The sequence below is a fragment of the Mobula birostris genome, chromosome 4, assembly GCF_030028105.1.
Source record: "Mobula birostris isolate sMobBir1 chromosome 4, sMobBir1.hap1, whole genome shotgun sequence".
Lineage (NCBI taxonomy): Eukaryota > Metazoa > Chordata > Chondrichthyes > Myliobatiformes > Myliobatidae > Mobula > Mobula birostris.
This window is the reverse complement of record NC_092373.1, coordinates 53,939,422-53,956,581: the sequence shown is the minus strand read 5'-3', so window position 1 is coordinate 53,956,581 and position 17,160 is coordinate 53,939,422. Positions and strand designations below refer to the sequence as shown.

Here is a 17,160-nt window from a genome sequence, read left to right as displayed (position 1 = left end):
GTCATTTATGTGCCTGGCAGCACCTAATTAATTAGCTTGTTTATTTCGGCTTTTTTCTTAAAGATGTGCCGGGTGTGTTCCGACTACTGCTGCATTCTTCGCGGCAATGTATCAGTCCGTGGCCTGAAGACTGGGGACCAGTGCTATATACTGATGTTTGCGACAGTGTGTACTCTTATCTAATCTGAGAATTGGTCACTTTGATGCAGCACAAGCTACGCTGAAAACGCGGTGCACGGCGGGGGAACTACACACATGCGCACTGGGCAGAAAGAACGGAACTAAAACCCCGCAAACCAGAAACAATCTCTCTTTACAAACAGCTTTCAGTAGCGAAAGTATTGCTATATTACCATTTTCCTAATTAGTATTACTTATTTTTATAATGCTCACATTACAACAGTATTATTTATGATTTTATTCCCCCTCGGGATCTACCGGGAAAGTCTCAAAAATCAACCGGTCGATCGCGATTGACGGGTTGGCGACCATTACTGTACACTATAATACATACACTACAATTTTTATTTCATTTTAACCTTATTAATTTTTTTTTCACTTTTTAAAATTTTATGTAAACACTTTCTTAGCCTATATCACACACAATTTATCAAAGATGATCAGGATCATCCACATCGCTGTTCTCAACTTCCTCATAGTGTTCCACTGGAAACGTTTCAGGTCGAATAACCTGTGTTTGGAAGCCATGATGCACTTTACGGTAATATTTTCGAAAGAAAATTAAACAGAGGGATAACGCTACTACACTCAAGAAATGCGCGATACACGAGATCGGTTATCCATCATGTTCTCCGATCGGGACTATGGACGTATATGCAATTGGACATTGTCCGAATGGACATTTAGTGGCACACACCTGTACTAACTCACCTGTATAGTGAATGAACGGGTACTAACTAATGGTGAAGAATAGAGGGACCTGGGGGTACAAGTGTACAGTTCGCTGAAAACACCCAGAGGTCTTCTGAGAGGAAATAATGGGAGAGGTAAATTATCAAAGGACATATATATCACCATGTACATTCCTGAGATTAATTTTCTTGAGGGCATTCAAAATAATCACAACAGAACAGAACAGTATCAGTGAAAGACTATACCCAACAGGACGGACAATCAAATACAAAAAGAAAGAAAAAAATAAGAATAGGGTGGTGGGGTGGAGATACGCCAGCTGCTTCTTTAGTCCACTAGTCTGCAGGTCACCCTTGGGCAAGGCTACGCATCTACTTGCACATCACAAGTCCTGCTTACACAACCACTAACACCAACCTCTGAAAAATATTGATAATTGCTGGGGTCAGACTTGTAAAACCACTGCCCAGAAGGCTGCAATGGCAAACCACTTCTATAGAAAAATTTGCAAAGAACAGTCATGGAATGACCATGATCACCCACATCATACAGCACGGCACACAACGAACAATAAAAAAAGCAATAAATAGAGAACATGAGATGAAGAGTCCTAGAAAGCAAGTCCATATGTTATGGGAACAGTTTAGTGTTGAGGTGACTGAAGTTATCCCACTTGGTTCAAGAGCCTGATGGTAATAACTGTTCCTGAACCTGGTGGTGTGGGTCCTGAGGCTCCTGTACCTCCTTTCTAATGGCAACAGCAAGAAGAGAGCATGACCTGGATGGTGGGGGGTCCTTGATGGGTGCAGTTTTCCTGTATCAACACTGCATGTAAATAGGCTCAATGGTGGGGAAGGCTTTACCCGTGATGGACTGGGCTGTATCCACTACTTTTTTTTTAAAAAAGCTTTTCATACCAACCTGTGATGCAACCAGTCAATTTACAGTCCACTGCACATCTATAGAAGTTTGTCAAAGTTTTAGATGATATGCCAATTCCTCTCAAACTTCTAAGATAGTAAAGACGCTGCTGTGCTTTCTTTACAATGGCTTTACTTGCTGGACCAAGGATAGATCTTCTGTAACGATAACTCCAAGGAATTTGAAGTTGCTGACCCTCTCCACTTGATCCCCTGATAAGGAATGGCTCATGGACCTCTGGCTTCCTCCTCCTGAAATCAATAATCAGTTCCTTGGTCTTGCTGACATTGAGTAAGAGTTTGTTGCTGTAGGACCACTCAACCAGAGTTTCAGTCTCCCTTCTATATGCTGATGCATGACCACCTTGGATTCCGCCAACGTCAGTGGTGTTATCAGCAAACTTAAATATGGTATTGGAGCTGTACTTAGCCTCATCAAAGTAAGTAGAGGGCAAAGCACCTAGCCTCCTCATACATCTGAGCTGATGGAGATTGTGGAGGAGATGCTGTTGCCAATCAGAACTGACTGGGGTCTGCAAGTGAGGAAATAGAGGATCCAGTTCTAAAAGGAGGTATTGACGCCTAGGTCTTGAAGCTTATTGATTAGTTCTGAGGGGATGATTGTATGAATGGCAAGCTGTAGTCAATGAAGAGCATCCTGATGTATGCATCCTCACTGTCAAGATGTTGCAGGATTGAGTGAAGAATTGAAGAAATGGCATCTGCATGTTGATGGTACGCAAATTGCAGCAGATCCAAGTCGTTTCTTAGGCATGTGTTGGTGCTACTGGATGATAGTCATTGAGACAGGTTACTACATTCTTCTTGGTCACTGCTATAATTGAAGCCTCCTTGAGTAAGGTGGATCCTCAGACTGCAAAAGCATGAGATTAAACATGTGGGTGAACACTCCTGCCAGTTGATCAGCACAGATCTTTATTACTTGGCCAGGTACCCTGCAGATTCACCCTCCTGAAGAATGCTCTCATACTGCTCTCAGAGAATGAAATCACAGGGTCATCAGCAACCAGGTTCATGCTTTCACAGTCAAAGCGAGCATAAATGGCATTGAGTTCATCTGGGCGCGAAGCTTTGTTGTCACTTGCTTTCACTTTAGAGGAGGCAATAGCATTCAAACCCTGCCATAGCTGTCAAGCATCCTTCAGTGATTCAAGTTTGGTCTGGAATTAGCACTTTGCATGTGAGACAGCTTTCCGGAGATCATATCTAGACCTCTTGAATTTCAATTGGCTGCCGGACTTGAATGCCACTGATCTGGCCCTCATAAGATTGCAGATCTTAATGTCCATCCAGGACTTCTGGTTGGGGAAGACTCTCAATGATTTTGATTGGTGGAACAAGTTGGGTTGCATGTGTGCATATATTAGACTGCTGAGAACAACTTGTTCTTGCTGATAACAACCATGCACTACTAATTTACAAGACATGTCACTCGGGACATGAGCTATTTTTTAGTGTGACTGTTTTACTGCTATCTTATATGTGCTATATATGCCTCTTACTGTATATGACAGTTGGCACTGTTATGCACCTTGGCTCTGGAGGAACTGTTTCATTTGGCTTAATTTATGTACCGGTGGAGGACAATTAAACTTAAATTTTAACTTGAACTTGAAAGTCTGATCTTGCAAAGTGTATAAAAACAGAATGTCCTTTACTTTAACAAACAGTGCAAGTAAAGAATTGTTTGATATAGCATCAACACAAATTATATTTTAATCCTCAATCAGCTTACAGAACCTCATGTAACCATGACCAAAACATAGCTTCATCTGTCAAAATGCTTAGATTTCTTAATTATGACAAAGTCATCAATTTAGAGCAATTGTAAAAACAAATTAAAATGCTTCCACAGTACTATTTCACAGCATCCAAAAAAACTGGAAACTATGAACTGGTACAGTTGCAGTAGATAAAGAGTAAAAGAGACAACAAATTTAGAAGAGCCAACATAAAAACAGTAATAAAGAATATTGAGTGCTTTTAATGAACTACTTATGAAAAAAGCAAATGGAAGAATGTTATGTAATTTTATCAATTGTGTTGAATTGTCTGAGATAAAATCTAAAGCCAATCTAAAGTCAAGGGTATGGATTGAGCTCAGTATTCAAAAAGATATACACAGAACAGAAGCAGCTCAAAAAGAGATAAATTATGACAACCTAATGAATTATAATCCAGGACATAAATGTAAGCAAAAGTGATAATCCAAGGCTCAAAATAAATGATAAAAGGCAACCAAGAAAGGTAAAATGAGGAAACCATTTAAGGTTGGACAGAATTGGACAATGTAATCTGGAGAAAAAAAGTGAAAAATATTTAATATTGGCTAAAACAACAACTAGCCAGCAGTGAAACAATACACATGAATTAGGCAAGGACAAAAGTAAAGCTACAGAAAATGCTAATCTAAGTAATATATTAAGAAAGGAAAGGAAAAAGCAGCTAAAAACTGAATTCAGGATTTTAAGGACAAAAATACTAAAATTAGGATACTATTATTAAAACATCAAGAATATAATCAACACTAATAATAAAAATACTAGAAACATACCTCAGTAATCAAGCTGATTAAGTAAGGACATTTGGACAGAAGTAAAAATTATAACCACATGTTAAACCCCAAAATTCTGACCAGACCAGCATTACTGTGTACAATTCTGGTCACAATAAAACACAAAGAAAATGGAGAAAAAGCAGATGGAGTATTTAAATGAAATGCAGAACAAATAGAACACTAGCAATATTATTACATACTATTAATTCTTAATAGATATTGACAAAAAAATTCATCCAGAGTATGCTGCAGTGTTCATTTGACTGACTGTAAGTGAACAAAATCAGTAGACACCTAGTGCAAATACTGGAATGGTTTCATACAATGTTTTCCATAATTGCATCCCCCAAACCTTCCTTTTCATTGTTATATTCAGAATAGTTGTTGGTACCTTTAAAATTCTTCATAGTTCCTAACTTGTAGTAAAATACCGTAGTTTCATTTTCACGCCCTGTCATTTCTGGCATCTCCAATCCTGACTGCTTGAAACTGCAGTGAGTGAGCAACAGTTCTGAGTTGTCTTACTTGTTATTTCTCACCATCACCTGTGCCAATCCCTGCAGTATTTGGTGACCCTGCAATCTGTTTTAGAGGCCGATGTCTGAACTGTTTTCATGAGGGTAACTCCTCCTAGGGTGTCAGGCCCTGGTAGGACACTTAAAATCTGTGTCAACAAACTGGTTGGAATGTTCAAGGATATTTTCCAATCGCTCACTTATGTAGTCAAAGGTCCCCACCTGCTTCATAAGGGTGACAATCATACCAACAACAAAGTGAGCTACTTCAAAGACTGTTGCCCAGTGGCAATCACATTTACTAAGATGCAGTGCTTTCAGAGGTTAGTCACTGCCACAGCACGCTAGCGCAGTGGTTAACACAATGCTTTACTGTACAGGCAAATTGAGTTCAATTCCCACTGCAGCCTGTAAGGCATTTGTATGTTCTCTCTGTGATCACATGGGTTTCCTCCTGGTGTTCTGGATTCCTCCCAGAGTCCAAAGACATACTGGTTTAGTCGGTTAATTGATCACTGGAAATTGTCCCAAGATTAGGCTAGGATTAAACTGGGGGATTACTAGGCAGCGTGGCTCAAAGGGCCGAATTCACTCTGTGTGTCATTAAGTAAAATCAACTCCTGCCTAAGTTCCTGAACTTTCTGCAATTTACTTATCACAATAGGTCTACAGCAGATGCAACGTCTATGGTTCTCCACTCAACCTTGATTCACCTGGACAACAATACCCACGACAGGCTGCTGCTTATTGAATACACTCAGTATTCAACATCATACCCTCAGTTTTAATCAATACACTCCTAAATCTCAGCCTCTCTACCTTCCTCTGCAACTGGATCCTTGACTTCATCAGAAGAACAGTCAGTGCAGACTCTACATAACATCTCCTCCTCGTTGACAACCAACACTCAAGGATGCATGCTTAGCCTACTGCTATATTCTCTCTACACCCACAACTGTTGAGCTAGGCACAGCTCAAACATCATTTATAAATTTGCCAAATTTCAGGTGGCGATGAGGTGGCATACAGGAGTGAGATACATCAGCTGGTTGAGTGGTGTCAGAACCAATAACCTCACTCAACATCAGTAACCAAGACGATGCTGACCACACACGGTGATGTTTGCATGTTGTACACAAAACTTCTAGATACTCTTCTGAATCACAATCACTGCAATTGGCAGCCTGTATTTTCCCTTTAAGCAACATACTTTTAAACTGGCTTAATGAACTAGCGATCTTCTCAAGGGCTTGGCAGACTTAACTCTCAAGAATGTAAAAGAACCGAGTAATACTGATAATAACTTTCAGATTTTCTTGTTTAGTTGCAGTCTGATTTACTCTGAATTTTGTTACCTTCATCATTATGAACAATGGATCATTGCTGTTATAATGCTAGTGACAGGAATGTTAAATTTTGAACATTAAGATAGCTAATCAGCACAATAGTTAAACCTTACAGAAATAACTTGGCAAATTCTCCTTTATTTGTGAATCCATGCTTTCTGCCACTTGTACCAACTAAGTCTATTCAAAATAACAATGGTGAATTCACATTTCTTCTACATACCTCTTCCAACTCTCTTCCTTCAATAGCCATGAGACTATTGAACTGCCTGCCAACACCCAAGTCTCATCACGTATGAAGTGTGAGCAGTATTTTACTGTTTACTTTTTAAACCTGTGTCATAAATGCACATTCTTATTTGTTAGCTTATTGCTGGAAATATTACTTGTGTGTGAGTTATACTGTGTTGTACCCTTTGGTTTGCAGGAACATTGTTTCATTTGGCAGTATACAAATGAATAACAAGAAACTTGAACTAGCTGCAACACAAATTGATCTCAGTTTAGGTTTAACCTTTGGAGATTTCTCTGCACCACTTCTCTTGAATCCTAATGGGCAACACAACAGCAGAGTGCAAAGTACCATAGCTGCACAGCTCTAGTGGCCCGAGTTTGTCTTTGTGGAGTTTGTCCATTCTACATGGGTTTTCTCCAAAAGCTAGTTTCTCCACATCTCAAACTCATGCTTGTGAGTTAACCTGCTACTCATTGTGAGGAGACAGCAGAAGGCTGTAAATTAATAAGTGAAGGGGGAGGGGGAGAAAAATACGTGTGTATGTGGGATTGATGGAAATTCTGAGAAGTTGCACAAGTTCAAATGGCAGAATGGACTAAGATGTAAATACTGTGAACTTGCAAGAAACAAAACTGACGACAAACATTGAACGAGGACTCCATATGACAAACCATTTTCTATCTAGTACTTTTTTTTAAACATATATGTGTACAATCAAACACTTTAAAATCCACAGGACAAAATGGTATCCCTTCTAAAAGGAGTCCCGATTACTTAATTATTTACTATTCGTACTGTCCTCCCAAGACTTGCAATGTATCACTGCGGTAACGGACAATCACAAGAGCAATGGTCATCATTAAACCTCTGAGGATTAAGAGATCAGGCACAAATTCACTCCGATCTCTTGCAGCTCAACATCCACCATCCCCACCGCCTAAACAAAAGTATGGCTCCACTTTACAAGGGCTTGAAGCACAATGTTAAGAGCGTAAGTTCACAGGTCCTGGCTGATGGCTGATTCCTTCCCCCACCCCAAGCTAACGAAACTCGACTGTAGAGTAAAACAAGTTACACCACGATTAAAATACACCAAGCAATGCAATTATCCTGCGGCCTTGACATAACACTGATCAGCCCAAGCCAAATAAGTGAACACAATTTTGACTGTAGCGCTCAGACCTCTAGGCCGCAGGCTCGGCTTCTACTGAAGCTGGCAGAACGGCACCCCACTAGCCCACTTCTCGACCCGCAGTGAGGAGGACCGGGCCCAGCCCAACCCAGACTAACCTTGGAATCGCCGTTACACAGCGCCATCGATGTTGCCCCAGAGTCCGGCAGCAGCTCCAACCGCGTGCGACACTACTCCGCTCTTGCACTCGCAGTTACTGCAGCTTTCGCGCCGACAATGCCAGACTAGCCCATAGCCCACCGCGCATGCCCAGCTCCTCCCCCGGCCGCCGCTGGAAGTAAGGGCCATTGAGCAAAGCCAACACGTTTTGTAGGGGAGGACATTTAGTGTCGCAAATCAACAGTCTTGCAATCCTCACGCCATAAGTTATTGCTTACAATTCCTATTTTCTGCATCAAATATACAATTTAACTTTCTTAAGTTCGACACAATGACTGAATAATGGGCTTGAACAAAGAATGGGCCAGAATTCGCTAAAATGCTGCGAAGTTACAACATACATTCTTAACTTCACACAATTATGGTGCGAGTGATTTACCCCATTTTATCTTACAAGCCAGAAACTAATGGGGTATTTTGCAACTTCCCAATGAATTCCTTGCTGGAAAAATTGTATAGCTAATTATGGTAAAATCATATACCCACAGTGGTGAAAAAAGACATCAGTTATTTCAGACAATCAAAGAGACAGTTAATTTTAATTAAAAACCTAGCAATCCTCAGGTTATTGAATGATTGGTCCTGCTTCACCATCAGCTTTCCCTAAAGATCTCATTATCATTCTTTTCCCGAGTTTAAAAAATATGCTGAAATTGCTGTATAAATACAAATAAAATACAATGTAATGACTCTGCTGAAGAATTATAATCAGGATATATTTCATAGGCAATCATTATTACCAATGTATTAAACTTCACTACATTTTAGTTGTAACCTTTTAGTTTTTTCCCACTCCTATTTCAATCTCTTCATGGCTATTTATTCACTGTTACTTTCTCAAGTCTTTATTGGGTAGCACAATGACACATATTGCAAACTTTCAGGGTCTGGCCATCCTGAGTTAGTCCTGAACTCCAGTGGTGTTTGTGCGGAGATTGCACATACCCCTGTGGCCGGAGAGGCTTCCACTCCAACCTAAAGATGTGCCAATTGGTAGGTTAACTGGCTACTGTGAATGGTAGGAGAATTGACAAAAGATGGGTTTCTGATGAGAAGATGAGTCATTAACCATCTAAACTTCTGCACTCTTCTTTCCTATTCAAACTTCACCCCCTCTGAATACACTGCTCTCTGCTCTCTCTGCACCAATTCTCAACCCCACCATCAAACTCATTGACAAGGGATGTGCTGTTGGAGTCCAGCAAACTGACCTCTATCTTGCTGAGGCCAAGCAGTAACACCTCCTCTTACTTACCCCTTGAACAGTACCCCACTAATGAGCATCAGGCCATTGCCTCCTGCACCATCACCAACTTCATCACCTCTGGAGATCTCCCATCCACCATCACCAACACTGTACTGCTCATTTCCACTTTCTACTCAAGATCCACAAGCCTGATTCCTTGTAGGTCCAGTGTTTCTGCCTGCTCATGTCCCGCTGAACTCATGTCTGCATATCTTGACTCCATTTTTCCCCTTTGCTTCAGTCCCTTTCGACTTATTTTTGTGACACTTCAAACGCTTCTGATCGCTTAAATCACTAAGTTCCCTCATTATCATTTTGGACATCCGGTCCCTATACACTTCTATTCCCCATCAGGAAGGCCTTAAAGCTCTCTGCTCCTTTCGGGAGAGCTGGACTAACCAGTTCCCCTCCACCACTACTACTGTCTGGTAACTGGTTCTTATCCTCAACAATTTCTCGTTTGGCTCCTTTTACTTTCTCTAAGCCTAAGTTGTAGCCATGGGTACTTACACAGGCACCAACTATGCCTGCCTGTACTCCAAGCCTACACTGGTAATGCACTGCAACTCTTCTTCTGTTACGTTGGTGCTGCTTCCTGTTTTCCACCCATGCTGAACTCATAATTTCATCAACCTTACCTCCAACTTCCACCCTGACCTCAAATTTACATCATCCATCTCTGACACTTCTCTCCTCTTTATGATCTCTCTGCCTCCTTCTCTGGAGGCAGACTATTGACAGATATCTTTTACAAACCTACTGACTCTCTTCCCATCCTGTCACCTGTAAAAATGTTACTCCCTTTTCTCAGATCCTCCATCTCTGCCATATCTGTTCTGAGGATGAGGTTTTCCATTCTAGAACATCTGAGATATCCTCCTTCAAAGAATCAGGTTTCCCTTCCACCACCATCGGTGCTGCCCTCAACCACATCTCCTCCATCTCCCACATGTCTGCCCACACCCCATCCTCCCACTGCCTTAACAGGAATAGGGTTCCCCCTGACCTTACTTACTATCCCACGAGCCTTTTTATCATTCTCTGTAACTTCCACCATCTGCAACAGGATCCTACCACTGAGCACGTTTCTCCTCTTCGCTGTTTGTAGGGATTACTCTCCATGTGACACCCTTGTCCACTTGTCCCTCCCCACTGATCTCCCTCCTGCCACTTACCATACAAGACAGATAAGTGCTACACCAGCTCCAACATCTCCTCCCTCACCAACATTCAGGGCCTCAAACAGTCCTTTCAGGTGAGGTGACACTTCTGTGAGTCTGTGAGGGTCATCTATTGTATCCGGTACTCCCAGTGTGGCCTCCTCTACATTGATGAGATCCAACATAGATTAGGGGACCACTTCATTGAGCACCTTCATTTCATTCAAAGCAAAAGGCAGGACCTCCGGGTGGCCATTCATTTCAAGTTGCCCTCCCATTCCCATATGTCTGCCAGTGGCCTCTTCTACTGCCATGAGGAGGCAAAACTCAGTTTGTAGGATTAACAACTCATATTCCACCTGGATAGCCTCCAACCTCTGATGGCATGAACATTGACTTCTCTAACTTCTGGTAATTCCCTGGCAATCTCTTCTTCCATTCCCATTCTGGTTCACCCCTCCTCTTCCCTCACCTGCCTATGTTCTCCCTCTGTTACACCTGCTCATTCCCTTTCTTATCCTCATCCTCTTCTTCAGCCCCTTACCTATTCCACCTTCCACCTCCCAGATTTTACTTCATCCCCACCCACGGATCTTCCCTCTCACCTGGTTTCACCAGTAAATGCAGTTTGTACTCCTTCCTCTCCCCCTACTTTCTTATCCTAGCTACTGTCCTCTTCCTTTCTAGTCACGATAAAGTGCCTTGGCCTGAACTGTCGACTGTTTATTCCCCTCCACAGATGCTGCATGACTTGCTGAGTTCCTCCAGCATTTTGTAGTTGTGAAAGATGGGATTAGTGTGTTTGATCCTTGGCCAGCACAACTGCAGTGGAAGTAGGGTGTGGTTCCCTGTTGTTTGACTGTATAACTAATCAAATTCCACTCATTGCTGCACTAAGGATGAGGTTTCCCAGTAAAATTAAATATCAGACAAGTAAAGCAGATTATGGATTTCACCTCTCGGAGCTGGATGAAGCAGAAACTATGTAAATATTGATAATTAAACTGAACATATAGATGGAGAAAAAGTTGTTGAAAGGATGAGGGTGAGTATGTATGAAAAAATTCTTGCACACATAGAAGGCAAACCAATACCAATTGATTGAAACAGATTATTTAGCTCAGTGCTGTAAGTGAGCTATATTTTTATTAATATGTAGAATGGCATGGTAAGACTCCAATTATTTGGAATGCTCTGAACTTTGGTGGTGGCTGGTCAGCAGATTTTCCAGATTACGAGATGACACATATTATTATACCCTAACAGCTCAACACTCTTAAACCACTTTTTTAAAAAAAATGTTACACAGTATTACAATAAATTGTCTGCCTGAGTGGGTCGGAGAGGGTCACAGAATCAGGGCAGCAAGTACTACCTGATGAGGCAGGTACTAAATCCATTGAGATGTCCAAATAGATGGACAGAGGACTGTTGGCCAGAAAGAAATAAAATCGACAAGTAGTTTACAGGAATGAGGCAAGGGCAGTGGAAACCGACAAAGCAGGAATCTTTGTCCTTGCCATGTCCTTGCAGGAATGGAGACTCAGGCTACGTCTGCACAAGACCAGATAATTTTGTAAATGGTGGTTTCACATAAAAACAACAGGCATCCACACCAAGTGTTCTTGAAAATACCTCCGTCCACATTAAAACGGGTACTTGGGTGAATCTCCTCCTACTGGGACACATTTGCAGAAAACAAGCGACATGTTTGTTGTTGAATCTTGCTGTGAAAACGCACGTTTGTGCAGTTACAAACTAGAAAAACTTAAAAGGAAATTGCCCATTGAGGGACAGCTGTTGGCTCTCACGCAGGAGGACTTAAAACTTAAGAAAAAACAAATACTGGAGCGTATGGAGGCAACTGATAGGGAGTTCACGGACAGTATGACCGGGCTTACAACAAACATTGAAAAACTGACTAACTCTGTTGCATTAATAAAGCGCCTTGTTAAATGTATAAAACATGTCTGCATCAGTGTTATCTTGTATTTCCATACAATGTTACATTAAGCTGTTACATATCTATTGTCAGAGAATTACTTGCATAAATAGGTAAACCACCTTCATATAAGCAAGGACAGAAAACAGGGCAAAGTGAATATACTTATTTATTCAGTAAGTTATGGGTCACAGTAGTGGTGACTACATTTCTAACTCTTCTGGCTTCAGTCTCGTTGCTGTCTGTTCTGAAATTGTTAGGTTGTGTGGGGAGTTGCATTCAAGAAAACAATGAAACGCCGCGCTACTGCCACTATCAGTTCCGGCACGTCACGACAGCGTTTTTAGAAATCTGGTTACCCCGTCCACACTGCTCTGCACAATCGGCGTTTTCAAATTTACACACTCTGGAGGGCGTTTTAGAAAAGCTCCATTTTCAGGGGAGGGAAACATCGTTGCAGTGTGGACGGAGGGTCAAAATGAAAAGAAAAAGCTTTGGTTAGTGTAGTGTAGTCTAGTGTAGACGTAGCCTAACAGTTTCTGAAACTGTCCTTTAAAATTCAAACAATTCATTTTGTGAATTGTTTGATGAACTGGTTTTTCCTCAGGGATAACTTATGCTACGTCCACACTACGCTAGATAATTTTGAAAAATAAGCTTTTTCTCTTCGTTTTGACCTTCCGTCCACACTGAAACAGCGTTTTCAGCCCCCAAAAACAGAGATTTTCAGAAACAGTCTCCAGAGTGAATAAATCTGAAAATGCCTAATATCCGTTGCAGTGTGTACGGGGTAACCAGAGCTTTTTAAAACCGCTGTCATGACGTGCTGCAACAGATGGCGGCAGCGCAGCATTTCATTGTTTTATTATTATTATTCTTCTTATTACTATTACTACTTTATTGTCACCAAAGAATTGATACTAGAGCGTACAATCATCACAGCGATATTTGATTCTGCGCTTCGCAGAACCTAACAATTTCAGAACAGACGGCAACGAGACTGAAGCCAGAAGAGTTAGAAATGTACTCACCAAATACTTTGACCCACAACTTACTGAATAAATAAGTATACTCGCTTTGCCCTGTTTTCTGTCCTTGCTTGTATGAAGGTGGTTTACTTCTCTGACAATAGATGTGTATCAGCCTAATGTAACATTGTATGGAAATACAAGATAACACTGATGCAGACATGTTTTATACATTTAACAAGGCGCTTTATCAATGCAACAAAGTTAGTCAGTTATCAATGTTCGTAGTCAGCCGCGTCACACTGTCTGTGAACTCCCTGTCGGTTGCCTCCATATGTTCCAGTATTTGTTTTTTTTAAGTTTTAAGTCCTCCTGCGCGAGAGCCAAGAGCAATTCCTTTTAAGTTTTTCTATTCTGTAACTGGACAAACGCGCACCAAGTATATCGTTTGCTCTTCGCTTGTTTTCTGTGTGTCCTGCACATGCCCCGTAGGAGGAGATTCACCCAAATATCCGCCTAATGTGGACGGAGATATTTTGAAAAACGCTTAGTGTGTACGCCTGTCATTCTTACTCGAAACCAGCGTTTTCGAAATTATCCGGCATAGTGTGGAGGTAGCCTGAGTTGAAAATGAAAACAAAATACCTAGGACATGTCTAGGAGAAAGGGCTATTAAGCAGTACTGCTTGAGCCTTGAGCCAGATCCAATGAGAAGCTGACAAAGATCAGTCAGATGAGCTTGAGACAACAAAATTGAAACACCACAGATGAATTCAATAAGGAAAAGGTTAAGGATCAAAGACTTCTGAAGTACAGATAGCAAAAACTCTGTGGAGATCAACTACTGCAAAAGTGGATGACCCCACGTTGTAAACGAGGAGTTTACACCACAATCAAGCAAAATGCCTGGCTAACATAGACTTCTTTCCCAGAGTATTATCTTTTCTCTTTTTTGGTCATTTATGGAGAGCCAGGGAAAAGTAGTGGATGTGCACACAGGCACTTATTTTGTAAATTCAAATGTTTTTTAACTGAACCAATAATGGTACTTGTCAGTAAATATAGTGCCTAACATATCATCATTGTTGACGATTAATACGTAACAGGATTATCAGAATTCTACTGTAATAAAAGGAAAACACCAAGCCAGTGGAACAAATTCAGACACAGCTGGCAACATCTAGGTGAAGCAGACAGCAGCATAAAAACCATGAGATAATTTGAGATATTAGGAATGATAATTTAACTTAATGATAATTAACTAGAGGAATATTTAGCTCATGCCAGATTTAATATTGAAAATACTCAGGGCAGGAAACCAAGTTATTGTTTCAGGACAACAACATTTCAGCAGAATTGAGAAAAATTAGAAATCAAACAAATTTTAAGTTGCATTGTAGGGGGAATGGCTGGCCATAGGAAAGGAAATCTGAGAACGAACGTGAAATTCTGAAGTGTGATGGTTGTTAGAGTGAGTTTTTTGGGTAGAAGGTTCATTTACACTTAAATGACTCTGGCGACCAGACTTCTGTTTGACAAAGTACACAACAATGCATTTCCTAAAAGCTGTGAATATTGGAATACTAGCCAGACGCTGTGGATGGAAGTGTGAAGTTTACAGGTAGTTTCGAAGACAGTATTATCTATACTATAAATACGAATTGCCCTCTATGTTAGCACGTAAAATACCAAATAAGTGTATTGTGGATTTAACTTGCACTCCTAAAGGCTGTGAGTACCAATCCAGACATGCGGGCGTTTGGAGGAGAGGATGAAGTCAGAAGGTGTGATGTTTATATGTAGCTTCAAAAGAAAGCATTGTCTATGCATTGTCTATAACTTTGTAAATAGCGATTGCCCTTTGTGCTTTGCATATAAATATCGAGCCCACATTGGGCTAGCAGACCTTTCTACCAAAAACGTCTCCGTCCGTATGATGCCTGCTGTACCTTGTTGCGTTGAATAAAGAAGCTGTTTTGTATCTCCCAGTGACTCTGTCTCTCCGATGATTTCATCCACGCCACAACACTTGGTGTCAGAAGTGGGATGCCTTTGTGACCCGTCGTGTGGCCAGCGTTCCTAGCAGTCTAAGTTGGTGAGTATTTTTCTAAAATAGCACTCACACTTGGATCTGTTCGGGTCGGTGGTACACAGGAACACAAGTTATCACGAACGCAGAGAGCTGAACTGGTAGATATAATAGTGTATGCGTGTGCTTGTGTTTATGTAAGTGAGGAAACTTCTTGCACGTTAACTTGGTGAGACGGAGCCACCAGTTGCGAAGGTAGTAACTGACGGTACGGTTCGAGATGCCAGAGTAGGGGCCTGTGTACTCGTTCGGGGGGGTGCATTTTAGTGTATGCGTTTGCAAGTGTGATGCAGAGGAATACAGCAGGCATCATGAGTTCAGGTACTCAAAAGTGGCAGATTGTGGAATACGTACTCTGTGGTTTTAAGTATGTACTGTTTAACTGCTACCCGTCTTTGATATTTGGCGCAGTGTGGGAATTAGTGTGGAGATACCTCAGAGAGAAGTTTTACCCAGATAGATCTACCAGAATGGCACCTATTGAGGTCAGGCAACGTCAGGTTGAGAACCCTGATGATCCGAGCCAGCCCTTGACCTTAATTACGGCCATTCATCAGCCCTTCACCCCCGGGGAGAAACAGAGCATCTTGTCTGAATTGCCCTCACTTAAAGTCGCCTGTGGGAATTCAGAATTCTGGCACAAGCTTGAGGAAATGGTTGAAATTCACCAGATGCACCCTAAATTTATACACGTGTTGGTAAAAGCAAAGTGCCCAAGGAATACGTGAGACAGTATGGCCCAGGAGGTGCGGGATGGTACATGGGCAACTACCGGGAGCACCAGTAATGAAGAAAGATGTCGCTCTTTTAAAGGGGAAGTGAGGCAGTGGCTGGGGGAAGGCGAGAGTAGCTGGGGATCGATAATGGCAGTGACCCTGAGGGTTGATGAGTCAATCATGGATTATAGGTTTCCCCCGCCATCTGAAGGTAGAGCGTTCCTATGAAACAGTTCGTAAGCCGAAATGTCGTAAAGCGAAGAAGCAATTACCATTTATTTATATTGTAAGTGTTTGCAGACCCAAAAATAACCTACCAAATCATGCCAAATAACACATAAAACCTAAAATAATAGTAACATATAGTAAAAGCAGGAATGATATGATAAATACATAGCCTATATAAAGTAGAAATACTTTTCTGCAATCATTGCCGCACTGTTCTCTGTAGCAAAAATCTCACGTAAGCGCTGTTGGCAAAAACACGGCGCAAGCGCTCTCCAGTAACCTTTAAGCTATGAAGCTGCGAAATCATACCATATAACACGTAAAAATACACAGCCTGTATAAAGTAGAAATAATGTATGTACAGTGTAGTACCACTTACTGGAATTGGGAAGACAGCGCAGAGCACACTGGTGGTGTGTTAGACTGAGTCGTCGCAGGCTGGGGTGGTGCAGTGGGCCCCACCCTCCAGGCCACCAACCGATACCGATCCACGAAGCATGCAGGGATGCAGCAGTAGCCGGGAGGCTCACAGCACATCTTTAAGAAAAAAGCCCAAAATAAACATGCTAATTAATTAGGTGCTGCCTGACACGTAATTGTCAGCCCAGATCAGTGCCGATTGCATCGCCTTTGATCTGGGCCGACATTTACATGTGGGGCGGCACCTAATTAATTAGCATGTTTATTATGGCTTTTTTCTTAAAGATGTGCTGTGTGCCTCCCGGCTACTGCTGCATTCTCCGTGAATCGGTACAGTATCTGTCTGCGGCCTGGGTGTTGGGGTGGTGGGACATCGGGGTGTCATCTCGTCGTCTGTTTCCATTAGAGCAGGCAGCTCATCTTCTCCTATGACTGCCCGCCTTGATGTCGAAGGTCGAGGTTCGTCGTCTGCTGTGGCTGATGTGGAAGGCTTGCTTGACTGCTAAGCCTCACGCATTTTTCTATCATACAGTTCTTTGTAAGGACTCAAACCATCTTGCAAATATCCCCTAA

General features: G+C 41.7%; 1 protein-coding gene across 2 annotated transcripts in view; it reads right to left on the bottom strand.

Annotated features, from left to right (window-relative positions):
• gmps (guanine monophosphate synthase) overlaps nt 1-17,160 on the bottom strand; it is a 60,906-nt gene that overhangs the window by 28,638 nt on the left and 15,108 nt on the right. The window contains exon 1 of one of the 2 annotated variants that reach the window (XM_072255360.1): nt 7,758-7,899. The exons of the other annotated variant lie outside the window; for it this stretch is intronic. Within the exon in view, the coding sequence (XP_072111461.1) occupies nt 7,758-7,784 (27 nt within the window). The 5' untranslated portion in view covers nt 7,785-7,899. Of the gene's footprint in view, nt 1-7,757; nt 7,900-17,160 lie in introns of those variants that run through there. 2 annotated transcript variants of the gene reach the window in all.